We start from the raw sequence: 27,153 nt of genomic DNA, 5'->3' as shown, positions 1-27,153 counted from the left end.
GAGAGAGAGAGAGAGAGAGAGAGAGAGAGAGAGAGAGAGAGAGAGGGGAAGAAGAATATAGAGGGAGGAGGGCACCGTTTAACATCCATAGCAACCCTGTGCTGGGCAATTTGTATGATCTGTTTGTTATGCTGACTCAGATGTTTTCCTGAGGCCTGGAGTGTGACACACACAGTGTCCATTGTGCTTATGGGTGGAGGCAGGCAGGGCAGAACATCAGGCGGTCTATGGGAGGCTAAGGCGGGGTGCAGCGCTCTGCTCTCTTCTACTGGAGTGCCCCCAGCTGCCACATAGAAGGAGAGGAGGAGCCAGTGCAGGGTAAAGGGATCAGTGACTGACTGCAGCTGGTAGCAGCTCCTTCAGCAGGTGGCTTGGCCTAATTACCAGGCTAAAGATGCCAACAGCAGAGCTCCTCCTTCCTCAACCAGGAAAATATAATGAAGCTGCTTGGACAAGAGAATATCTGTCACAAATTACAATTAAGTAGTCATTTTTCTGCATCCTGAGGAAGATGGTAAATTGATGGGGTTTGCCAAATGTGAGGTTGGCAGTGATCTGTAATGTGGAGAGCGTTCAGCGCTATTGACTATCCACAGTGAGCTCATTTTTGAAAGTGAAATATGGAAGTGATATTGTATTGTGGTGAGGCCAGAATATTTTCCCCCAAGGCATTATTGAATGGAAAATAGATAGGCCTACTGTTCATCAGGTTTTGTATCACATATTATTTTTTCTCAGATTACACATACTAAACTCCTGTGAATTAATTGGAAACCAACAGAATACAGGAGGACCAGTGAGAGGGATCTCCTAACCCTGGCTACTTAATAAAAGTTGATTCAGTCAAACATCTGATTGTTTGTAATAATTACTGCCCATCCTATTGATTCAAGTCCATTTAATTAGGCAATGTTATCCTGCGCTCCACGTCAGCATTGATACAGGGATGAAGTGCTGAACATGCTACTGGGTAATCCTTGGATCCTGCAGAGCCACTACTTACAGACCACTCAATCAATGAGGTTGGGGATTTGTGTTAATGCCATGAGAGGACAGTGTATCTGCACACTTTGACCAACAACCACAAGGTCAACCCAACCTCGGAAAATGAACAGCTACTGTGCATCCAAGAACTGATCTAACCAGAGGCCTGCGTGGATCTTACGTTCTTCTAAAGCGGAAGGGCCAGTTCCTGGGCTGTGATTTGTGAACACTTCTCTGTGTCACTGGGTTGTGAGCAGAGGCTCGCTTCTCACATCAGCCTGAGCCCTCTGACAGCTGCATCCTTCCCAGCAGGCATATGGCCAGAGCCGACAGCCGTGCCAGGGAAAGGCTGAGTATCTCAATCCAATAGTCAAAACCAGCTAGACAAACAGACATTTCCGTGGCAATGGCTTGCTGATGTTGTTGTGTTTATGGTCTGCCTCTGCCCCCTTCTATCCCTTTGACCCCCCCAGACCGAAAACAATGTCCCCTTTTTAATCAGCGGAAGGTGCACACAACTAGAGGATGAGGCGAACTGAGAGGTTTCACTTTCCCCCCAGGTGACACAAGCTTGTCAAACTGCCTTCCTGCCTTTGGAACAATGACTCCCATTTTTAGGTTGGCAACATGAGCATCTCATCGTTATATGCAGGCCCCTGACACAGCACAGAAAGAGTAAAGGAGACGAGACCAAAAAGATGGGGCCTATACAGTACAGTGAGTGATATGCTGAGAGGCAAGCCATGGGTGGCAGGCAGCACACTGCTCTGGTGTTAATGTGTTAAGGCCTCCATCTGGGGCTCTGGGCCACATCTGTTATCCAAAACTGACCCACTTCATTCAAAGGTCTGACCTATTTTGAGGCTTCAAACTCAACCTCCACATCCCTCTCTGGTGAGACCAGTTGGAATTCAAGGGACGGATGCATGGTGCTCATCTGGCTTGCCCAGCACCCGTGAGCCACACTGGAGCTTTTAGGCTCTGAGTAAAGTGCTCAAAGTCTCCAAAGCAGAGATATACCAGGGCATCTGGACAGCAGCATGACTGGTGAAGCTCTTTCCTTTGCTCTGATGAAACTGCCCTGTCAAAGAAGATACATGGGTCAGTGCTCAGTGCTCTGGGTCTGGTGAGGGCAGGGGAGCAGGGCATGGTCAAGGCTGCAGACAACCTTTTAACACCAGTGCAACATGCTCTGGTCAGTCATCTTTAACTCTTCATGGTTGACTAGACTCTAACTCAAATGATAGAAGCACTAGCAAGAGCTACAAGGGAGATGACACACAGACCTTTTAAAGCATAATTCTAAGGCATGTTGAAGGACATCTTTTAGATACATAGCTATAAACATTGGCAATAAAGGTGCTGTGTTATATTGGCATCAATAAAGATATAATAGCATAAATGAATAAAGAAACCATTCAGCTCTTATCCCTCACCTTCATATAAATTTACACAGAGCACTCCGACATCATTGCTTGGGTGACAAGTTAATGCCCATATTTGTCATATGTTCATGGCCACTCAGAAAGTATAGCCTTCACACAATGTGGTATCACATAAGGGACAACAGCAGAACGCAGGTTCATACAGCGGATACAGGCCTTACTGCTGCAGCTACCCTTACATCAGTAGAACACACGTGTGAACAAATCCCGTGAAACGTTTTACATGTGAAATAGCTGTTTTCACATATTGAGCTTAAATTTCACATCTGAAATTTTCACATATATTAAATGTTAACACCACCTTTTCACATGACATTTTTCATGTGATTTGTTCACAAGTGTGTTCTACTGATGGGGGAAAAATTGATACAGTTACAAATCGCAATATTATTTTGCAACGATATTATAGCGATATTTTACTCAAGTGTTGATTCATAAAAAAAACTAAATAATTGTATTTGTATTTTTTTGCTACTGTAGGTAGTATTAGCTAGCACTAGGTGGCTGTACCTGCACCAAAACTCTGGTATTTTCATTCTATAGCTGGTTCTCCATCTTCTTTTTAAATAGTGAGTCAACATGTTTTCAGTACTTATATTTCCCTGATCAAAACTAGCTCTCATGCCCTCTCTTGTCTCTCTGTAGCAAACATACAGTGACTAAAATGTTTGGAACTTGAAATCACAATAAAAACGCAGTATCGAATCGCAATAGATATAAAATTATAAGAATCACAATACACATTGTATCGGCACCAAAGTATTATGATAATATTGTATCGTGAGGTCCATGGCAATAAAGTATGCAGCAATTCTGTGTCCAGACACCCTAACAGCACACAAAGGAATTTAGTGACACCATCTAACATTTCACTAAGAGCAGCCAAACCAGACACACAACAACAAAGTTGTGCCATGGGCAGCTGTAATGATTCCTGTTCTTATTGTCTCAAACACAGCATTATGTGATTGCTTCCCATGATTTCATTTTCCAACGTATGTGTAGCTGTAATTTCTAGGCGCTCTCCTCACATGCTTTCATGTTGCTGTGCGTTTAGATCCAATTGACATGGCTCAGTAAGGCCACTGTGCTCTGACAACTGGTGTGTAGTTACTATAGTGGTGCCTCTGAAGCATTCAGGGAATTATGCAGCCAAGCAGGTGATGACAAGCCTGCCATCAGTCTAGTGGAAGTGCAGGTCCACGCAGAACAGAAAGATGAAGAGAACTTCTCTGCTGCCTGTTGATGAATCCATGCTGTTTATTGCCTAAGAATAAAACAAACTGGTGTTGCTAGGGCACTCTCAACATGGAGCTTATCACAGAGATGGAAAAACCCATTTAGAATCTAATCCTTCAAGATGACATAACAGAGCTGAGTTTAAGTAGCTTTTAAACATGCCCCGCGGAAGCCACTGATTGGATTCAGAACATTTTAGCAGAATGTTGACGTGTCTTTCTAGGATCCCTCCGAGGTTTATGCCACTGCAACAGAACCAAAGCTGAAGTGACATTTGTAACAGAGCTAACATGAACCTACCTACGTTATGTCGCAAAATGTGGTGGATGCTGATACTGTAAATACAGTACTATACTACATAGATACAGTACAATATAATAGTGAAAGTGTCTTGTGAAGTGACTTGATATCTCAGGAGAGTACAGTGCATTTGGAAAGTATTGATACCCCTTGACTTTTTCCACATTTTGTTACGTTACAGCCTTATTCTAAAATTGATTAAATTGTTTGCTTTCCTCATCAATCTACACACAATACCCCATAATGACAAAGCAAAAACAGGTTTTTAGAATTCTGACCATTTACTCAGTACTTTGTTAAAGCACATTTGGCAGCGATTACAGCCTCAAGTCCTCTTGGGTATGACGCTACAAGCTTGGCACACCTGTATTTGATGAGTTTCTCCCATTCTTCTCAAGCTCTGTCAGGTTGGATGGGGATCGTCACTGCACAGCTATTTTCAGGTCTCTTCAGGGAGATTCAAGTCCGGGCTCTGGCTGGGCCACTCAAGGACATTCAGAGACTTGTCCCGAAGCCACTTCTACATTGTCTTGGCTGTGTGCTAGGGTTGTTGTCCTGTTGGAAGGTGAACCTTGCCACATCGGGTTCTTGGTCACCTTCCTGACCAAGGCCCTTCTCCCCCAATTGCTCAGTTTGGCCGGGCGGCCAGCTCTAGGAAGAGTCTTGGTGGTTCCAAACTTTTTAAATTTAAGAATGATGGAGGCCACTATGTTCTTGGGGACCTTAAATTCTGCAGATATTTTTTGGTACCCTTCCCCAGATCTGTGCCTCGCCCCAGTCCTGTCTCAGAGCTCTACGTACAATTCCTTTGTCCTCAATGCTTGGTTTTGCTCTGACATGCACTGTCAACTGTGGGACCTTATATAGACAGGTGTGTGCCTTTCCAAATCATGTCCAATCAATTGAATTTACCACAGGTGGACTCCAATCAAGTTGTAGAAACATCTCAAGGATGATCAATGGAAACAGGATGCACCTGAGCTCAATTTCATAGCAAATGGTCTGAATACTTACAAAAACAAGGTATCCGTTTTACATTTTTTTGAGAAATGTACAAACATTTCGAAAAGCCTGTTTTCACTTTGTCTTTATGGGGTATTGTATGTATTTATGTATTTAATACATTTTAGAATAAGGCTGTAATGTAACAAAATGTGGAAAAAGTAAAGTGTCACGCCTTGGTCTTAGTATTTTGTGTTTTCTTTAATTATTTGTTCAGGCCAGGGTGTGACATGGGTTTATTGTGTTGTCGTATTGTTTTTTTTTGTAGGCATTGGGATTGTGGCTGATTAGGGGTGTGTCTAGCATAGGCTTGGCTGCCTGAGGCGGTTCTCAATCAGAGTCAGGTGATTCTCGTTGTCTCTGATTGGGAACCATATTTAGGTAGCCTGGGTTTCACTGTGTATTTTGTGGGTGATTGTTCCTGTCTCTGTGTTAGTGTTCACCAGATAGGCTGTAATAGGTTTCGCGTTTCGTTTGTTGTTTTTTGTATATTATAGTTATTTCATGTATCATCGATTCTTCATTAAAGAACATGAGTAACCACCACGCTGCATTTTGGTCCGCTTCTCCTTCAACAGACGAACGCCGTTACATCAAGGGGCTGAATGCACTGTATATGTTTTTAAATAAGACCGTTTTAAATTGATCATTTAACAAACTCCCGAATTAAACTCTAAAAGGTATTTACCTAGCAAATCTATAGGTAAAGAGTAAGTGGACTAGTTACAGTTTTGACTTGAAAATCTATGACAAGGCGTGAGAATGGCTGTCTAGCAATGATCAACAACCAACTTGACAGGGATTGAAGAATTTAAAAAAGAATAATGTGCAAATGTCCATTTTGAGTTCAGGCTGTAACACAACAAAATGTGGAATAAGTCAAGGGGTATGAATACTTCTGAAGGCACTGTAGCTTGGTAAAAAGCTGAAGAATATGGATGCCTGATGAAGTGTGCAGCGGTTTCCTTTTTATTTTACTCAAGCTTGGTAAAGCATGGTTGGCAAATAAGCAACATTTTGGCTTGCTAGCGAAATTGTACAGTCAGGATTTTGTCTATATCGATGCTGTTACAATTACCAAACGTTTGGTAAAACACATCATTTATGAAACCATGATGTGATGTTTGACAGGATTGGATGTTGCAATCAATTTCAATTGCATTTTGAATTTCTTTGTGTGTCAGCAAAGTTGCTTGAGATGATGGTCAATTGCAACTAGCATCTGCAACAGAAATTGCATCCAAATTGCATTCGTGTAACATAGGCTTAAGAGTGCCGATTTGACACACAATGGAATTGCATTTCAAAAGACCACATTTCACGACACCTCTCTGATAGAGGCATTTGTTTGAACCTTATATCTTTATCAATGAAAATGCATGAAGCATTAACTGAAAAAGACAAGATCGAAAAGATCCAAGCTTGAGAGTTCATCCTATTATGACCTCCCCTCACATCTAGGAGAACGTCTCTGAAACCTGTGAAGTTACTATGATCTTCAGTTACAAGATGGACAGCAGTGATAACACTTTTCCAATCATCAAACAACTATGTGTTATAGACCCCATATCATAGAAACACAGCCTCTTAAAAAGCACATATCCAATTTATACGTTGACACTGAATAAACGAACGTGATCCTTTCTGTCTTTATCTAGGTCCTCTCGTGTTACAGGAGATTACCCAGGATGGAAAAAGACTCAAAAGCTGTGAGAGGTGGATGGATGGGGTTAAGTTAATGCTTTATGGAGGGAGCATCATTGCTAAGCTATAGTCAGTTCATACTTGTATGTACAGTATGTTTTTGCAACCTGAGGCCCTGTGGGAAGAGCCATAGTTAGAATGAGATGGTGAAGGATCATAGAGCAGTGGGAACGGACAGATATCCTGTTGACACTAACTCTCTAATCCTATTTGTTTCCTTTGGCCCAAATGACATGGAAAACAAGATCAACTCGTAAAACACAGTGTTTATCCACAGCACCACTTTCAACATCAAGACGTGATGGTAGCCATTTCACTCCTTCCTAGACAAATCCTTTCAACCCTCAATAATACATTTGAGCAAAATAATACAATGTTCAGTGATCAACATGACTGAACCTGCAAATTCCACAGTGACCGATTACAAAACTGAAAGTAAAAACAATATAGAAAATGCTAACATAGTTTTATCTGCCGTTTTATCTGCTGTTAAAGCACTATAATTCCTGCCTGGTCGACAGGCCAGCCCAGCCACTGAGTTAGTAGGAGTTGTTTTTCACAGAGCTATGTGGTATGCATGTGCAGTCGGGCCGGTCAGACCCACCTCATGGCTGGCTGGTTGGCATTCCTGCCTCACTCTGTAATTATGGCTCCACTCCTACAAACCACTGCTCTCTCTGCTCTCTCTTCCCCATAACACACTCTCACACTTACACAGGCACACTGATGTCATCCTGCCATTACCTCAACAGTTTATCCCAGTGCCTCAGTTTGTGATGATGGTAATTTAGAAATGAACATATCACAGCAGAACATACATCTGAGCAGAGACTTCTACCAATGGTGTGATAGTGGTAGTATATTAGTCTAATCACCATAGTTTCATCTCACACTCTGAGTCCCACTGCACTACGAGGAGACAAGGCAATATGTTACTGTGAGCTACAGATTAATATTCATGTCTCCTGACACATTGATGTACAGTATGAACCTGGTTGTGTCAGACTAAGAACAGACTCAAGACAGTGATAAATCTTGCCAGCAGCTTTCTTTAACATGTTCAAATAGTACATACGACTTTCTCGCCCTTTACAAGGATCACACTGCATAGTTCTGCAGGAGTACCATCCTCTCTCACTGCTCTCTGACTGCCTATCCTACTACCATCCCCATCCCCATCTCCCCTTTCAACGGTTTCCATGCCCTTTAACCCTTTAAATGCATCGCAATGTTCCATCCATGTTATGGACAGTATGTGAGGCTGTTCATTCAGGTTATCCTTACAGCATTAATGCATAGTAGTGAAATATAAAGAGTTAAATCTGCCATGGCTAGCATGTAACAGAATTGTTTAGGCTGGACAGATGGACAAACACAGAGACTGCAGGAGACAGGAGACTAGGGGGCTAAAGGGTAATCACTATGCTGACTGTCTGTTTTAGTCATTTAACATACAGAATAAATTAGGCTACCATAACACCAGCTATTAACCTTCATATTGTGGGCCTTTGGGATGTATTAAGCCCATATAAAACAACATATTCAGCCTTCCCCCGTGTAGGTGCTGTATGTTGAGTTTCTTGTTGTTGTTGTAACATCTATGGGTGTGTTTGGTCTACATTCGTCAACAATAATATACTTCTGTAGGGCCTCCCGAGTGGCGCAGTGGTCTAAGGCTATGCCACTAGCTATGCGACTAGAGATTCTAGGTTTGAGTCCAGGCTCTGTCGCAGCCGGCCATTACCGGGAGACCCACTGGGCAGTGCACAATTGGCCCAGCGTCATCTGGGTTAGGGGGGGGGTTGGGCCGGCAGCGATGTCCTTGTGCACTAACAACTCCGTGGTGGGCCGGGTGTAGTGCACACTGACACGGTCGCCAGGTGTACGGTGTTTCCTCTGACACATTGGTGTGGCTGGCTTCCGGGTGAAGTGGGCATAGTGTCAAGAAGTAGTGTGGCTTGGTTGGTTGTGTTTCGGAGGACGCACAGCTCTTGACCTTTGCCTCTTCTGAGTCCATACAGGAGTTGCAGCGATGAGACAAGACTGTAACTACCAATTGGATACCATGAAATTGGGGTAAAGAAAAAGAAAAATATATATTTCTGTATGTGGAAATATAGAAGCATCTACAGTATTTCAGTTTTTCGAGGCAGTGAAATTCAATGCTGTCATGCTGAATCGGAGTGTGTTGCAAAAGTGTTTGAAAAATATTTAACAAAGGAAAAATACGGCAAATTACAACTAAAGTAAAACTTTTTCTGATTACCTTAACAATGTGTATTTTCCCTGCGTACAATGATGTGTACATTAATGAACAATCATTGAATACATTATCAGCATGTGAAAAAAAATATTTGAGAGATTCAGACAATCTCGTCCATTCATGCTGCTACAAGCACATGACATGCCCACAGCATGAGGATTAGAACGATCAGCTGAGCACATGCTCCCAACTCAATAACACATTGTTCTCCAACGCTCACCACTTGTTTTTCTCCAACTCTCCATGCAGCTTATCTGAGGAGAACAGCACCAAATCTCCCTCTGTGCCTGCCAAACTTTAATCAATGAGAGTCCACTTCCTACTGTACAGTGTTATAACAAGGCGCTGCAGTTGTGCATTACGTCAAAGCTGTTGTGTTCTGTGCTTGTTTGTTTCTGTCACTTCTAGAAAAAACATAACTCACTGTGAAAAATAGCTAGGACTCGAAACAAAGTGCATATGAGTAAGAATGAAAGTTAGGGAGGTCTACGCTGCTGGCCTAAGATCACACAAGACACTGAAGGCCTTTATCCTTGAGTTTGACCATCACATCCTAGTTACACTAACAAATATAATCTCCACTACTAATGTTGTGAGTGTTTCCGGAAGTTGTCTCTCATTCAGCCGTACTTTCAGTCTGCTGTACTGCTGAGATATCAAACATGGCCATGTATGCAGCCAGAAGCTGATTCACAAAGGCACTTCGTCTCTATCCCACCAAAGGCTACTAATGTGCATACATGGACAACACGTTATGGCCATGCCTCTATCAAAACATGCCTGCTTTGAACAGAATTGGGTACTGTATATAACAGGTTAACAATGATCTCTCTCTCTCTCTCTCTCTCTCTCTCTCTCTCTCTCACTATCAACAAATAATACAGAAGAAAGAGCACATGTTGGGCCTCCCGAGTGGTGCAGTGGTCTAAGACACTGCGGCGCTTGAAACGCCAGTACATATCCGGGTTCGATCCTGGGCTGTGTTGCAGCCGGCCGCAACCGGGAGACCATGAGGTGACTCATAATTGGCCCAGCGTCGTCTGGGTTAGGGGAGGGTTTTTGGCCGGCTGGGAGGTCCTTGTCCCATCGTGCTCTAGTGACTCCTGTGGCGTGCCAGGCGCATGCACGCTGACACGGTCGCCAGTTGTACGGTGTTTCCTCCGACACATTGGTGCAGCTGGCTTCTGGGTTAAGTGAGCTGTGTGGTTTGGCAGGGTCGAGTTTTGGAGGATGCATGGCTCTCGACCTTCGCCTCTCCCGAGTCCGTACGGGAGTTGCAGCGATGGGACAAGACTGTAACTACCAATTGGATATCACGAAATTGGGGAGAAAAAGGGGTGTAATTTATTATTATTATATTTTTTTAAAATAATAATTATAATAAAAAAGAAAGAGCACATGTTGCAGGGAAATGTCCAATAATCCCTCAAAGATTTATCACCTTGACAACTGTAGGTCTTCAAAGCGAGCTGCAGTCAGAGAAATGAGTTGTGCTTCATCTGACTGTGAATTATCTCTGTAGGTGGTCTTTTTCTTGCAGTAGATTTGAGCCAGCAGCCTGCATCTATCCTAATGGCTGTGCTGTAAAATGCCCTGTGTACGACCTTCAGCCAATCAGAATGGAGTATTAAGCCATGGTGTGTAATTGTGGTCATACAAGATGGTCTCATGTTAAGATTACACACATACTGAATGCTCAATGTACGCCAGCCAGCGTTACAGTTAGGCAGAAAAACATTAGTGATCAAGTGCCTTCAAAAATGATGTCAAAACACGGGCCTTTACAGTATTCTTAAGGTACATTCACAAATAATAATCTGCTATTTAAGGTTATCTCAGAAAGTGCTTTGAATGCACTGTAAAACCTTGAAAAGCCATGTCAGCAGTGAAATACTTGCGTCAGACAGCAAGCCAGCTGAGTGGAGATATTTTGCACTTTCATGCTCCTTTTCCATCCCTGGCATCTGCACTTGACTGTGACTCAAGCACAAATGTAATTGAGATTATAAACCCCTCACAGATCTGCTCACCTTGCGGTCACTTAGGTCAGATTGTGCTTGGGGACAAAAGAAAGACTGAGCACAACACAGAGAATACATTCACGCTGTATTGACTCAGAGGCAGGGATGTGTACACACTGCACCTTCCCGCAGTGAGACAAACACGACCACTGTTAGTCCTTCCACCATAGAGATGTACCAATTTAAGTAGTCTTGTGAATCCCTTAGCGCTGGAACAAATTAATTTTGAAATGGCAGTGTGATAACAATGTCCTTATAATAAATATTATTTCAATATATAATATATGCCATTTAGCAGACACTTTTATCCAAAGCGACTTGCATGTTTACATTTTTTAAGTATGGGTGGTGCTAGAAATCAAACCCACTATCCTGGCATTACAAGAGCCTTGCTCTACCAATTGAGCTACAGAGGACCACACAACATTTTTGCCATTTTGAAGCTACTTTTCAGTAATTCTACACAGTTTGTCATGGAGCTGAGAGACAGTTTTTCAGTTTCAAAGCTAATTTCCTGCAATTCTATGCATTTTGCCATAGCTCATGTTGTGTTCCTCTTCTCAGACATTACAACACAACCAATGGAAATGTGCCCTGATTGCCCGGTTTTGAGAATTCGTAGGTTCTCCCTAATTTATTATTATTTATTTTTTTACGGCGGACCCCCGTTTGAAAACCCCTGTATTCATGCATCTACCTCACTTACCTATATACAGAGAGGAGTCTTTCCTCTTCACATGGTCATCTATGTAGGACACACCCAGGGGCTGAACTGGGGTGGCTCCAATCCCCAGCAGCATCTGGGCCCCAATCAGCAACAGGTACATCATGTTGGTGTTGGCCTTGTTGGAACACATCTCCTCTATGTACTGCCCACCATTCCTGGTACTGTTGGCGCACCCATTCCTGCCCACCTCAGTCCTCCATGTCTGCCCTGGCTGGTACTCGTATTGTTTGGTTAGAAACTCCGGCAGTGCTGACAGAAGAGCTCCTAGCGCCATGACGATACCCCCACAGCCAATCAACCTTGGCCGGTGGGCTTTGGCCCCGAAGTAGCTGACGAATAGGATGAGAGCCAGGTTTCCAATCTCAAAGCTGCTGGCGATCACACCCACGTCGGCACTTTGGAGATTGAATCGTCGCTCCAGGGTTGTCAGGACACTCACCTGAGAAAGCAACAGCGGAGGAAATATGTTACTCATAAAAGGCATTCATAACTAACTTCACAAAACTTAAAGCCTATTGCTTTCACACTAGCTGAGAATAATGTCACTGAGAGGAACATGAAAACACCTAGCTTACAAATAGCAACTAAAGAAATAGGTTACAGTTTTACCATGAGTAAGAAAATTAGAATCACTTGAAACATTTGATGCATTTGAATGAATGGCCTTTGGTGTAAGGAATAGCATCACAGATGCATGCAGTTGACATTTAAAAACAAATAACCAAGACTGTAGGCCTAAACATTGAGACATTGTAAACATTGTATTTAGGGTATTTTTGAATTCCGACTAAGTGTCATATGATTTTGGTTATTACAGAACAACTTCATATAAGTCAAATTAAATGTTTCTATATTACACTTCTCTCAAAGATGTGATTCTACCAAAAGTAATACAAAATAATGACATAAAACTCTATATATTGGAATAATAAGGGTTAACGTGCCGAGGGGTTTCCAAACTTTCGGTATATGTAAATGAGAGGAAATATGATATTATTTGCATGGTGGAATTTTGAATCAAGTAGCACACAGACCGCAAGAGGGTTTAGAGCAGATGAGAGAAATGAAGAACGGCTATGAAAATACCATGTTATGGAGGTTGTGTCCTTTTACATAATCCCTTTCCTTTGGATCTACTGACTCACAGACCTCTTCAGATGTTTCTCATTGTGGTCTGAGTAAAATCCCGTTTGCCAAGATCCATCCCTGTCTTTCATTAGCTGGGCTCTGCAGCACTTACTCCCAAGGCTTTATTGAAAGTGCCTTCTCCCCTAACGCTCACTCTCTCTCTCTGAGTTAATGGTGCAGCATTTAATGCAAGTGAAAGATAAGAGCATAACACTGTCTCCAGATAGAAGCTGGGGCAGCAGGGGATTTTGTCTCCCCTCTGCCATTGTTGGTAAAATACATGGAAGTCAGACATTATGGATTGCATTTTAGTTCATAAGATCCTAACTCAATATCATGATCAAATTGATCTCCATTTCATTTAGATTTTCTTCATGTGATATGCGCTCCATAACAGACTGTCATGAAAGCAGGCAGTGAATGACCCGTTTTTTTGTATAAGGCACTGATTTCAATGATGAACGCAACCCGAATGATAAAAAACAACTTCACACAGGCTCAGGAGGACTGTACATCGTTTGATAGCAATGACCTTGGTGAATCTGGCCAACCGAGTCTTCTGTTTTTGGTAGAAGAATATGGTTGAAGCCCAGCTACCTGCATTGGTTGCCTCCTAGTTGGTGATACAGAACACCCCCAACTAATAGGGTAGAAAGATTCTTAAAGAACATAGCCAAAAACAACCACCCACACATTTGTATCAACACTGTACAGGCAACAACGATGTATAGAAAGACCAAGACAAGACTCTGAAACAGAAATGTATGGAATACACACAAATGCTCTACCATAAAGAAGAGGGGCAATATCCCTTACTCTGCAGGAAGTATAATACGCTGCCTATTCTCAAATGTGTGTATCCTCCGATTTATCTCATTTTGCATGCAGCATCCTCGTCTACCTTTACTTCAATTGGTAAGTATTGCCTAAAAGGATTTCACAACAAATAATGTGGGTTTGTAATGTCTGAGAACCAACTGCTGAGCCATATCCCACCCGTCACATGTTCACAAATGTATCAAACTATTTTCAGATGTGTCCCAAAATGCCCTTGAAAGGGCATGGTCCTGTTCCATTCCCACAGCAATGTCAAACAGGCTAATAGGCTAAGTTAAGCTCCTCTAAGGACCATTGGAGACAGGAAAATAGAAGCTAACGTAGATGCCAGCAGGAGATATTTTCTCTGTATTTACAAAGTGACTTAAATTACATGAAATGGAAGGTGTGATTGAGTAATAACTATACTAATACAACTAGCTACACTTTGATTTAATGTGAACACAACAACAGGATGATCAATGTAGTGATGTCATCCTTTGCACAAGGCCTATTATTTTAAAATGTTTTATTCTCCTAAAACAACAGCTCAGCAATAGGGATGCTATGGGTGTCCAAAATGGGCTTGCAGTCTCATCTGAGTTGCCAGAGAATGTAATGTGGCTTCCCAGCAATACTGGAAGCTTGAAGAGTTGGGTTGGAAACATCACCATTTGCTCCTGTCCTCAGAACCCATTCCAAGCCAATGCAACCTGCTCACGGCACAGCTGGAGCTCTCAGCACTCAGCAGACACCAGCACAGACTACTGAACTTCCACCTCACCGCCACACCACAGCAGAGGAATGGCAGCCAGGCCAGGTAGACTATGTCATGTCATCTGTTGCCCAGGCCAGAATCAGGCAGCATTTGGACTGATAGCTTAGTGAGCCCTGAAAAATGCAGTGAATTTAGAAGAGTACCTGTCCCCTAAATTCCAATGCAGTCTGCCAGTGAAGCATTTTACCAAAGAGTAGGCACAGCATTCCGAGATACTCAATAATTGACAAAAATACCTTTAGTTCCAGAAAGAAGAGTATCTCTGGCTACAGTAAGCTAGTTAAAGATAGACATGGAACCTTGAACTAAAACTAAACAGTCAGTCACGAAAGTGTGTTTATTTATTGCAGCATGGTTACAATGTAAACTTGTCTGGCTGCGTTTTCTTGGACAATGTGACTGTCACCTCAACATTACCTCAACATTACCTCAGAGGAACCAAGCCCCACACAGACATCCCTTTTTAAACAGGAGGATGAGGCTTGTGTAAGCACAGTATGAGACATAACAACAGCCGATTGCTAAATAAAAGTGTTGAAGTGCGTCTCAGGTTCCTATTCTGTATAGAAGCTCTTTCAAGAGGACAATTCAGAGTCAGCCAGAGGTCTTTTTCTGACAAAATCCTATCTAATTCCAAAACATGAAGTTGATCCCTTGGCAATTAAATATTTCACTGACTGTCTGTACTCTCTAAGCTTTACCAATCTGCAAGTTGCAAGATTGGAGACTGCATGGTAGTAACAACAAACTTTAACTAATACCTAACCTGAATGGATTAAAGTCTCGAAAAAGTTGGTGTCTAATTATCATAATCAACCATTAAGCTGGGTTTGAAATCGAATATATGAGGGAAAAATTATAAAATATATAGATAGTTCAGCCTGTTTTCCCACGAGTAGGCGGAGCACATAACAGGAAACACATTCACCACTGTCACTCATTACCACAACATAGAACATGGGACTGACTACAAAAGCTGAAACCACATTCAGTTGAATTTCCGAGAACTGAGAACTAAAGGTAGGCCTACACACCATGTCCAGATACTTCTCAAAATGAACTAGGGAAGCTGACAGTCATATCACAACCCCATAGCGTTGAGAGTAATTGTCCATTCAGGTATGTGCACTGACTGTTTACCCAGAGACTAGGTTGCCTGGAAAAGAGCCCGTCCAATGTAAGCTGCTAACGTGGAGCAAGAGCATAGGCCACTACCCCTAACCTCCAGGCTGGCTGCCTGGCAGCACAAAAACACTTTAAGTAGCCTCATCCTATCATGGACACAAGAGTACCTCTGACAGGAGAACATCTAATGAGGTCATGACAGGGTCATCAACTTGTCCCTGTAGCTGGAGCTGGTGCCTGGTTTCCAGCCCATGCAAATGGAGCAGGTGCAATGTGAAAGAGACTACCTGTGCTGACGACCATAGAGCATGCAGAAGGCCTGTCCTGTTTGCTTAGGCAAGTCATGCGCTTCCCTCTCAGATCCATCATTGGCAAATTCCTGCCTGAGCCCCAGAGTAGACTTTACAAGCAGACATACCTGCTGAGTGACTAGCCTTCCACCAACTCATCTTTGCTTACCAATTTAAAGTACACCCTTTTTAGTTCAATGTTTGTTAACCTTCTTTAGAATAACCTCCTGAAAAGTGTAGTTGAAAACATTTACATTCTCAAAGTGAAACAGGGCTTTTTAAATGGCAGTTCTACTGTAGGTGTCAACATTTGAGCCTAACTAAGCTATAAGTGCCTATGTATAAATGAGGACACAAAGCCATCAGTCCCATGGAGGCACTACTGCAGATGTGCCATATTCTGTTTCAACTACATTTTAATAAAATGAGACATGACTGAACCAATTATCACAGAGGAGTCCTGATAGAACCATTTCTTCCACTGTGACTGGCAAGTGTGTACATAGCAGAGACACATCACAGAAAAATGACTGCAATGTTCAATCCAAGTGAGAGAGAAAGGGTGGAGACTACTGGGTCTAATTTCACAAGAACTTTACTTGACATGCACGTATTGTTATAAAGTTAGTCAAATCAAATAGCTTTAAGAAACATATATAACAACATGTTATAAAAATAGAATAAAGAGATCGAAAAAAAAGAAGAAAAAAAGTACCAAGTATTTGGGAAAACATTCCACTCAATAATTTGGGGTCATTAAACTCATTATCAAAAGCAGGATGTGATGGATTCTCGTTAATTGTACTTTTGGCTTAAAAATCAAAGTTCTCTCCTTACAGGGGAAATTCTGACTGTATACCAACATGCCATGAACATTCCCATGGCCAGGAGGAGGCTTTCAGTTCAGTGCTACAGAATAGATGACATGTTCCACTCCAAATAAGGCTAAAGCATTTCAGTTTACATCTTTGATTCCCCTGGGAAGTGGCACTAGCCCAGCATGTGACCTAAAATAACCTACTCATCCATCATTTGTTGTTTCATTTGATATGAGAACTGTGGTAAAAAAAAATGTTGATCACCACAGGACTAAAACAATGTAAAAGCCTTAACCAAGTAGGCCTACAGAATATCAAAACCATCAAGTTTGAACTAGAGATAAGAGTTGAATAGTCTTGCCTGCTCATCTTAATCAAGATAGGATTGCTTTCAAGCCTGGCACTGATATTACAGGTAGGGACCTAACATTTCACTCATCTACATCAATAAATGGTGTTATTGCAGTACATTACACTACTGTATATTACAGCTATAGGAGCCCTTTGCCGCATAGACTTCTACCAAGTCACCGGTTCATTCTTGTCCTCTATGGAATCTGAGTGTTGTTTTGGACAATTTGATTATTTAGGTGCGGCATTATGAGATTAAATCATCAACAACTGTTTTGTTGACAGAGGAGAAATATGCTATGTTTGCTGTTGACAAACGGTCAATGTTCAACTGCAACCAGACGAAAATGTGTTGCATCTCCCAGATGTGTATGGGCACTGGCTACTGCGTATAAAAAACGGTTTGATGTCAAGCCTTCTTAAACCGGTTAGCTACACATTATCTCATTATGTCATAGCTGTTACACGTTTCATGACAGACACTTTGCTTACACGCACACTACTGGCACGGATATAGAGTTATAGCTAAGATAAAACGGCCCAAATACTAAAATGCATATAAAACATGCGTCTGGCAAGATGTTCTCATGAGAGACATGACAGACAATGACACAGTTTAAAATGTTTCACTCACCAGGTAGGCTCCAACAGTGCCCTGTGCCAGCATCAGGGCACATTCCGATATCAAGAATATCTTGATGTTTGAGAAGCATGATGACTTTTTACGGATGCTCTCTCCAGGGCTCCTGTCGGAACACATTTGTTTTTTCACCTGCATCCTTTTGAGAAGCTATTTTGTATCACAGCGAGAAACGAAAGCCAGAGGGTAACCGGCCAGCCCGGAGATAAACATAGAAGACACCGACTATGTTTCCCCTGTAGGCTACATTCAGTGGGTGTCTGACGCACGGTCTCGGTCTATTTTCTCTTTCAACCTATGCTTTACATCTTACAAACTATGACTGTAAATATACAGCCAGACTCCAAAGGTCTTCCACTCCACAAGCTTTAAAAATTGCCACTTCGTCGAATAAGACACATGAACTCACCGACGATTTTCTCATATGCATACGAGAATAACAGACGCCGGGTTTTCTCTCAAATAACATGTTTTACGAATATTGACGCTCGTTTACGAATGTTAAGCGTAACAATGCATAGATTCTAAAAATAATCGATAAGAACCTTGCCACGACGTCGCTGCTCCAGCTATACTTGGCATGATCCTTGTAGCCTGCTGTACAGTATGCGAGCATACACACACTCCCTCCACCACTTGTGTAGCCTACTAGTATGTTCTGAGTCCGCGCCTCTTCCAACCTCTAAGAGCCGTGGCCTATAGTGGCGATGTGTAGCATGCACCATATTCTATACTGATTTGCGTTCGAATAGACTCTCTCTCTATAAAACATACACGTTGATATAGGGAATTTGTTCATTCTAAGTTATAGGCCTATTTAAAATAGTAATCATTTCACATAGAGCCTAAAGTAAAAGGGCCATTTCAAGATATTAGCAACACACTGTGTGTTGCTATGGATTACTCAATATTGTGAACAACATGATTAAATAAATGGCCCACATGATGCCAACAATTACCGTAACAAATCCTTCCTGTATGATATACATGCACACATTAAATCATCCATCCTATTATTCTGTTTGCCCACATAACTGAGGTCTGAGATGATTATATTAGTTTTAGCTTAGTCAATGGTCTTTAAGTGAGAAGTAGACAGGACTGAGGACCATGACCTTTTGCCTCGACATGATATCACAGCTGGTCTTCTATGAGCAAAAAATACTCTCTTATCTGACACTCCAGCAACCTCTAACTTCTACCTTTTTACACTGTCATTATGTGCACCCGAGCCCCCAAGCAGTGGACATCCGTGTGTCCAACAGAGAGCCATATGACAGGTGATAATCTACAAAGGGAAAATATATAGTAGTTTAGTGTTTGTTTTTCCATAAACCTGGTCAGTATAACAAGTGCTTGTTAAAGGGTTAGTTCACCCAAATTGCAAAATTATACATTTGTTTCCGTACCCTGTAAGCAGTCTATGGACATGGTATGACAGCAATTAATGCTTTGGTTTAATTTCCCTGCCTTTGTTTCCACATGCTAAAGTTTTAGCATTTATAGTACAGATCCAATTCAAGTCATGGGACTGATATTAGCATTTTTTTCCATCATGTCCAAATCATCTGAAAGTACCTCAAATTGATTGTGAAGCTCAACAAAGTCAGTAATAGACGATTTGATCACGATGCGTAAAAAAGCCAATATCAGTCCCATGACGTTTCCCCCCCCCACATGATTTGTTCAAGGTTTTTTTTGGTAAGGGATGTGATAAGCAGGGCCTTCAACAGTAGCATTTCATGGTGAGAGAAGTATACAAATGCTGATTATCATTCTACTGCTTTCCTGTGTGCCTGTTCCTAAATAATAATGCTTTGATCCTTTGACAGCACTCAAGGAAATGATAGAAATACAAATGAAATGCGTGCAATTTCATTTACAATTCTAGAGGTGATATTTTGTAAATTATAACAGTGTGTCACAGTCCAACTGAAATGCTGTTCCACTGTTATGCCTGCCTATGTGTGATTTCACAGTGCAAAGTAATTTATTTGAATCTGTGTACAGTTCTTTCAGTGAAACACGTTGAAGCAAATGTTGCAAATAATGAAATCAATTCTGTCATTTAAAACACATGGACGTCCTCCTTCCCTCTACCCTTTTTTCTGCATGAGTAACAACATCACTGAGGTGAATAGAGGAAGGTCATTTGTTTCTGCCAGCGATTAATAATTGCCTGCACACTAGAAGATCATGTTCTGTTGGGTGCCCATTAATTCAAATTATGTTATGGTGTAGAGGGCATGGAGAGAGAGGAGAACTCAGGCAATGCTATATCATTTAAAACAAAACACAGGTGAAAGATTAACCTTCTTTAATAAACATTTCATGAACTCTGACCAATTATTGGCACATTGCCAATTACTTGTGTATTTAAATCACTTACTCTGGGTCAACGTTTGGGGACATTTATCAACTGGGACATATATCAATATTCAACAGAACTATTCTGCATATAGTTTTTCATTAATGTAGAGTCCTCACAAGTGCTGTTCGATGACTAGCTTCTGACAGTAATTTCACTTGTCAGGATCAACATTATTCAACTACAGTTAATCAATAAGAAGACACCAATAGATCATTTGGTGTGTCAATAATCAATCTACGGTTCACTGATTTTGTTTGTCACTTAGTCAATTTGTCATTTGTAATTCAACCTCTAATTTTAGAGGGTTAGACTTTCAGCTTGTTTGTTGCTTGTTTTAGTGGTTAGATGTATGTATGTAATAGATAAGATAATAAATGAATTCATGAATAAGTGAGAGTATGTAAATGCTTATAGAAAGTCTGTGTCTGTTTGCATATGGGTGTGGTACGCCTGCCTATTTGCCTGTGTGTGTTGTGTTCAAGCATCCTGCCACACACCCTTTCCCAACAGTCTTCTCAGTACATGAGTCAGGTTGGAGGTGCAGAAGTGAGTGGGTGGACTTGACTGGTACTGCCAGGAATGTATGAATGGAAAATGCTGCTGCTCTTTGGAATAGCTGTTATTTATAGGATATGGAAAAGGGCGGACCGCCAAAGAACAGCCCAGCCCTTCTGTCCGGTCCCATCAGGGAAAAGCAGGAAAAGGAGGAACAATGACTAAATAAATACTCAAAGTACTCTGAAAACACAGTGATTTTACATTCAATTGTAAGTTTAGAATTAATTAATCCACTAATTAATACATCCTCTGTCATTATTTGTTATTTTTAAAAAAACATAATAAACAGAACCAGAATTCCTAAACACAGTTGTTATTAACTTGCGTAGAGTTGTTTGGCAGCTAGGTTATTAAACCAAAAAGCAAGATAGGTTTCACATTGATTCTGTGAATGACAATCACTGCTCTTATGTTATTGCTATGAGGGCTGTGGCGAATGTGCCCCATGGGCTCTATATTTCAGCTGGAGTGAGAATGGGGAAAGAGCCCTGAAATGTAATTTTACTTTCATGATCTATGACAATATGGGACAAGGTAAGGTGCTCTTTATTGTATCACAGATACCACGCCGATTATGTGCTTCATTCAAACATAATGTAAATCATTGCTACACACTAAGAAAAGAGGGTTCAAGGGTTATTTGGGAAGGGTGATGGTTCTATGAGGAACCATAATGACTTAAATACATATTTGAGCCCTTCAATTGGTCTTTACTGTTAACAAAAGGGTTCTTTGCTCTTTTTGTGGTAATTAAAATGTAGGGATGGTGGCTCATTAGAATATTTGCTTGTTTGGTTTGCTCATGGCTCTTTTTGTGCAACCGTGAGTGAGAGTGTCATTCCAGTTCACGTAATCTGTTGTGTTATGCTATTACCTCTCATATATGACTATGACCAGGGAAGGTGTCTTGTGAAATAGTCACATATGGCCGGCCTTGTGTCAGTTGAGAACGCTAGACTAAGTCAGTGGTTCTCTATTCTCTCCTCAGCAACCCCCAGTTCCAGAGCTAAAACATCTGCTTCAACTTGTCAATTAAAACAATAATAACACTTATGGAAAATGAACAATATAATATGGATCACCAGAAAAAAATACAATGTATGGCTCTTCAAAAGGATCTATAAAGAACCTTTGAGACTGAGAAATTTTCATTCTCCATAAAGGTTCTATAAAGAACCAGAAAAAAGGATTCTAAATAGTCCCAAAAAGGGTTATAACCATAGCATAACCCTTTTTTGGTGCTATATAGAACCTTTTTTTAATGATTATTTATAGAACTTTAGGAAAGGGTTCTTTATAGCACCATACAGGCTTCATTTACAACCTTATGAGCATGGTTCTTTATAGAAACTTCCATAAAATAAAATAAAATAAAATGTAAAGTGCTAAAAGGGCTCCGCTATGGTTACAAGCCAAATAACTATTATTTGGTACAATATAGAACCATTTGTTTTTAGTGTTCATCTCTTTTTGATGGACGTTTGTGTTAAATATTGAAAGGTAAAAGGACATTTGAATAATTATGCCATAAAGTACGTAGGTAAGTAAGGCATTATGATTCCCCAACTGCCCTCAGGTGGCGCCAGGTGAATTACTGTCGTCATTATCTGCACCTCTCAGACTGATACTGAAGAGAAGGCAATTTAACACAGTGCCTTTTGGGGTATTTTACAGGATCAGTATGACCCTGGAGATATGACATCATAGAAGTGAATGCGTTCACAAAACATACTCTGCTTCTCAAGGAGTTTCTTATTCACACACAGTCCTGGGAGCTGTAATAGTGCCAAGAAAAGCATTTATCCACTGCTCATGTCATCAGTTGTTGTGGTCTATGTGCACACCTAAACCACTACCATACCTGTAAGATGAGGCATAACATGTCCTTACACTACTAATCAAATCAACATAACAAAGAGAGTCAATTAAAGTACATGCTTTATATTCAATTGCACAAGATAAACAATAGATGGAAGTCAGGGTTTGACATGCTACAGAATGAACTGTAACAGCCATTATTCTGAGAGAACCCAATGTGGGGTCTAGTCTATGCATGCATACAATATCTTAGTATATCACTTTAGAATATTCACTACTCTGTATAAGAATACAAGAGTCAGAGAGTAAAGAGGAGACATTCTAACAATAACATCATTAACCTTTTGATGATGCTCCATGTGGCACACGTATGTTTAGTGTGAGTTAGAAAAGGATGTGACAAAGAGTTGTCAAAGAGATAGGAAATAGCTTTCTGTCTCTGGGGTTCAAGTAATCCACTCCTGTGTCCACACATCAAGATGTTTGACCTTTTATTTCCAATGGAGATGGTGTGTCATACACAGTATTGACTCAACTCACATATCATTATGCTTGACTGACACCACTCATGATGTATATGCATTCATATTGCTCCATCAATTAATATCACTTGGCATCTATTGGCCTTATTTATGTGATTGTCATTCGAATTCACAGATGAGTAAGATACTAATGCAAAGTGTATAATTGTACCAACTAGTTCTCACGGTATTAGACGTTCATCCATGTTTCTCAAACGTCAAAGTTTGAAGTTGTTCCAATCATCAAAGTAAAGTTAAGTTAAGGCATTAACACCAAATTAAGATTAGGCATTAACTCTGAATGGTTAAGGTAAGGGTTAAGGTTTGGGATGGGCTTAAAACAAAAATAAATGTATCTCGCTGGATTTGAACATGCAACATTTGAAATCAGAGGCAGTTGCTTATGACTGTCCGCCGCCTCCATCCACAACACCAAAGCCCACTTGAAGGTAACAGCACTCACGGTTGCCCCTAGTGGCCGGTTTCCACGTAATCTCTCGACGTCCTCAGACATGGATGGACATTACATTTACATTTACATTTAAGTCATTTAGCAGACGCTCTTATCCAGAGCGACTTACAAATTGGTGCATTCACCTTATGACATCCAGTCACTTTACAATACTTTACTTTAAATCTTAAAGGGGGGGGGTGAGAAGGATTACTTATCCTATCCTAGGTATTCCTTAAAGAGGTGGGGTTTCAGGTGTCTCCGGAAGGTGGTGATTGACTCCGCTGTCCTGGCGTCGTGAGGGAGTTTGTTCCACCATTGGGGGGCCAGAGCAGCGAACAGTTTTGACTGGGCTGAGCGGGAACTGTACTTCCTCAGTGGTAGGGAGGCGAGCAGGCCAGAGCTGGATGAACGCAGTGCCCTTGTTTGGGTGTAGGGCCTGATCAGAGCCTGGAGGTACTGAGGTGCCGTTCCCCTCACAGCTCCGTAGGCAAGCACCATGGTCTTGTAGCGGATGCGAGCTTCAACTGGAAGCCAGTGGAGAGAGCGGAGGAGCGGGGTGACGTGAGAGAACTTGGGAAGGTTGAACACCAGACGGGCTGCGGCGTTCTGGATGAGTTGTAGGGGTTTAATGGCACAGGCAGGGAGCCCAGCCAACAGCGAGTTGCAGTAATCCAGACGGGAGATGACAAGTGCCTGGATTAGGACCTGCACCGCTTCCTGTGTGAGGCAGGATCGAACTCTGCGGATGTTGTAGAGCATGAACCTACAGGAACGGGCCACCGCCTTGATGTTAGTTGAGAACGACAGGGTGTTGTCCAGGATCACGCCAAGGTTCTTAGCGCTCTGGGAGGAGGACACAATGGAGTTGTCAACCGTGATGGCGAGATCATGGAACGGGCAGTCCTTCCCCGGGAGGAAGAGCAGCTCCGTCTTGCCGAGGTTCAGCTTGAGGTGGTGATCCGTCATCCACACTGATATGTCTGCCAGACATGCAGAGATGCGATTTGCCACCTGGTCATCAGAAGGGGGAAAGGAGAAGATTAATTGTGTGTCGTCTGCATAGCAATGATAGGAGAGACCATGTGAGGTTATGACAGAGCCAAGTGACTTGGTGTATAGCGAGAATAGGAGAGGGCCTAGAACAGAGCCCTGGGGGACACCAGTGGTGAGAGCGCGTGGTGAGGAGACAGATTCTCGCCACGCCACCTGGTAGGAGCGACCTGTCAGGTAGGACGCAATCCAAGCGTGGGCCACGCCGGAGATGCCCAACTCGGAGAGGGTGGAGAGGAGGATCTGATGGTTCACAGTATCGAAGGCAGCCGATAGGTCTAGAAGGATGAGAGCAGAGGAGAGAGAGTTAGCTTTAGCGGTGCGGAGCGCCTCCGTGATACAGAGAAGAGCAGTCTCAGTTGAATGACTAGTCTTGAAACCTGACTGATTTGGATCGAGAAGGTCATTCAGAGAGAGATAGCGGGAGAGCTGGCCAAGGACGGCACGTTCAAGAGTTTTGGAGAGAAAAGAAAGAAGGGATACTGGTCTGTAGTTGTTGACATCGGAGGGATCGAGTGTAGGTTTTTTCAGAAGGGGTGCAACTCTCGCTCTCTTGAAGACGGAAGGGACGTAGCCAGCGGTCAGGGATGAGTTGATGAGCGAGGTGAGGTAAGGGAGAAGGTCTCCGGAAATGGTCTGGAGAAGAGAGGAGGGGATAGGGTCAAGCGGGCAGGTTGTTGGGCGGCCGGCCGTCACAAGACGCGAGATTTCATCTAGAGAGAGAGGGGAGAAAGAGGTCAGAGCACAGGGTAGGGCAGTGTGAGCAGAACCAGCGGTGCCGTTTGACTTAGCAAACGAGGATCGGATGTCGTCGACCTTCTTTTCAAAGTGGTTGACGAAGTCATCTGCAGAGAGGGAGGAGGGGGGGGAGGGGGAGGAGGATTCAGGAGGGAGGAGAAGGTGGCAAAGAGCTTCCTAGGGTTAGAGGCAGATGCTTGGAATTTAGAGTGGTAGAAAATGGCTTTAGCAGCAGAGACAGAGGAGGAAAATGTAGAGAGGAGGGAGTGAAAGGATGCCAGGTCCGCAGGGAGCCGAGTTTTCCTCCATTTCCGCTCGGCTGCCCGGAGCCCTGACATTGAATGCTGACTTGTATCATAGGCGACCTGGCTGATTGTACAGTCTCCGCAAATATGCATAACACTTTCAATGAAGCAAAAAGGGCATTTTTCATACAGTGTTACTATAAACCTCAACATTCTGTTTCCAATTGAATATGTCAGCAGTGTCCACAAGAGAAGCCTAAAGTCCCTGCATACTATACCACTGCCCATCCCCTCCTAGAGCCATCTCCATGGCAACTGCTGTGGCATTAGAACGAGCGGGGCTGAAGATTTTCAGGGGGATGCTGGGATCCTGTGACAGATGAGATGAGGATTATGGAGCATCCATTTGGTTGTTAAATATCTTAGAGGCAAAAATACATACAGGCCGCAATATGGCTTGCAAATTACAGCTTGCACTGTAAAATTCCCCTAACTGACCATCCGAGTGTAATGCTGCCAAAGTTAGAGACAAATTACTGTGCATTAAAATATTTGATGAGACAAAATAGGAGGGGCATACAACAAGAGTATTAATGCTGATTACAAAATTCTTGCCAACAGGATGTTGGCATACAACCATTTGCTGCAAATGACAAACGTTAGATAATTTATTCTAAAAGCTTGGAAGTCAATCTATTCGATAGACACAATGGAAAAATCTAACGATTTAGTATTTAAATATTGAAATAGCACGGAGAAAAACAAATTGGTACAATTTAAGGCCAAGTGGCAAAAAATAATGCAGGCACTAGGGATGGGGGTGTGAGCATGTGGGTCTGGGCAGATGGGATGTAACCATTGTTTGTGTGTGTGTCTGTAAGTTGTTGTTCATATATATAAGTTAAAATAATAACTATAAAAAAATATATGTATATACGTGTATGTTTATTCTGGTATTATCCACCATGTAGCTTGTTTATGGCAATTGGAAATCAAATCAGGGTGTTCTACAGAGATACAATAGATGATCAAAAGTAATTGGCACCTGCTTGTCGAACATCTCATTCAAAAATCATGGGCATTAATATGGAGTTGGTCCCCCCTTTGCTGCTACAGCCTCCACTCTTCTGGGAAGGCTTTCCACTAGATTTTGGAACATTACTGCGGGGACTTGTTTGCAGTCAGCGTTCAAATTCATCCCAAATGTGTTCGATGGAGTTAAGGTGAGGGCTCGTTGCAGGCCAGTCAAGTTCTTCTACACCGATCTCAATAAAACATTTCTGTATGGACCTCGCTTAGTGTACGGACAGGGGCATTGTCATGCTGAAACACGAAAGGGCCTTCACCAAACCGTTGCCACAATGTTGGAAGCACAGACTCGTCTAGAATGTCACTGTATGCGGTAGCGTTAAGATTTCCCTTCACAGGAACTAAGGGGCCTGGCCTGAACCGTGAAATGTAGCCCCAGAACAATATTCCTCCTCCACCAAACTTTACAGTTGGCACTATGCATTCAGGCAGGTAGCGTTCACCTGGCATCCGTCAAACCCAGATGGTGAAGCGTGATTCATCACTCTAGAGAACATGTTTCCACTGCTCCAGAGTCCAATGGCGGCGAGCTTTACACCACTCCAGCCAACGCTTGGCATTGTGCATGGTGATCTTAGGCTTGTGTGCAGCTGCTCGGCCATGGAAACCCGTTTCATGAAGCTCCCGATAAACAGTTTTTGTTCTGACGTTGCTTCCAGGCGTAGTTTGGAACTTGGT

The 27,153-nt window shown here is 42.3% G+C and overlaps 1 protein-coding gene across 1 annotated transcript in view; it reads right to left on the bottom strand.

Annotated features, from left to right (window-relative positions):
* The window catches only part of LOC118401227 (solute carrier organic anion transporter family member 3A1), a 54,508-nt gene extending 36,225 nt beyond the window's left edge, over positions 1–18,283 (bottom strand). Inside the window, exons 1-2 of the mRNA XM_035798567.2 lie at positions 17,626–18,283; positions 11,665–12,124 (exon numbers count right to left, since the gene is read on the bottom strand). Of these exons, the coding sequence (XP_035654460.1) occupies positions 11,665–12,124; positions 17,626–17,769 (604 nt within the window). The 5' untranslated portion in view covers positions 17,770–18,283. The remainder of the gene's footprint in view (positions 1–11,664; positions 12,125–17,625) is intronic.
* Positions 18,284–27,153: the final 8,870 nt, after the last annotated feature.

The sequence above is a fragment of the Oncorhynchus keta genome, chromosome 22 (assembly GCF_023373465.1).
Source record: "Oncorhynchus keta strain PuntledgeMale-10-30-2019 chromosome 22, Oket_V2, whole genome shotgun sequence".
In the NCBI taxonomy this organism is placed as follows: Eukaryota; Metazoa; Chordata; class Actinopteri; order Salmoniformes; family Salmonidae; genus Oncorhynchus; species Oncorhynchus keta.
The sequence above is the reverse complement of the archived record's forward strand: the minus strand, read 5'-3'. Positions and strand labels throughout refer to the sequence as shown.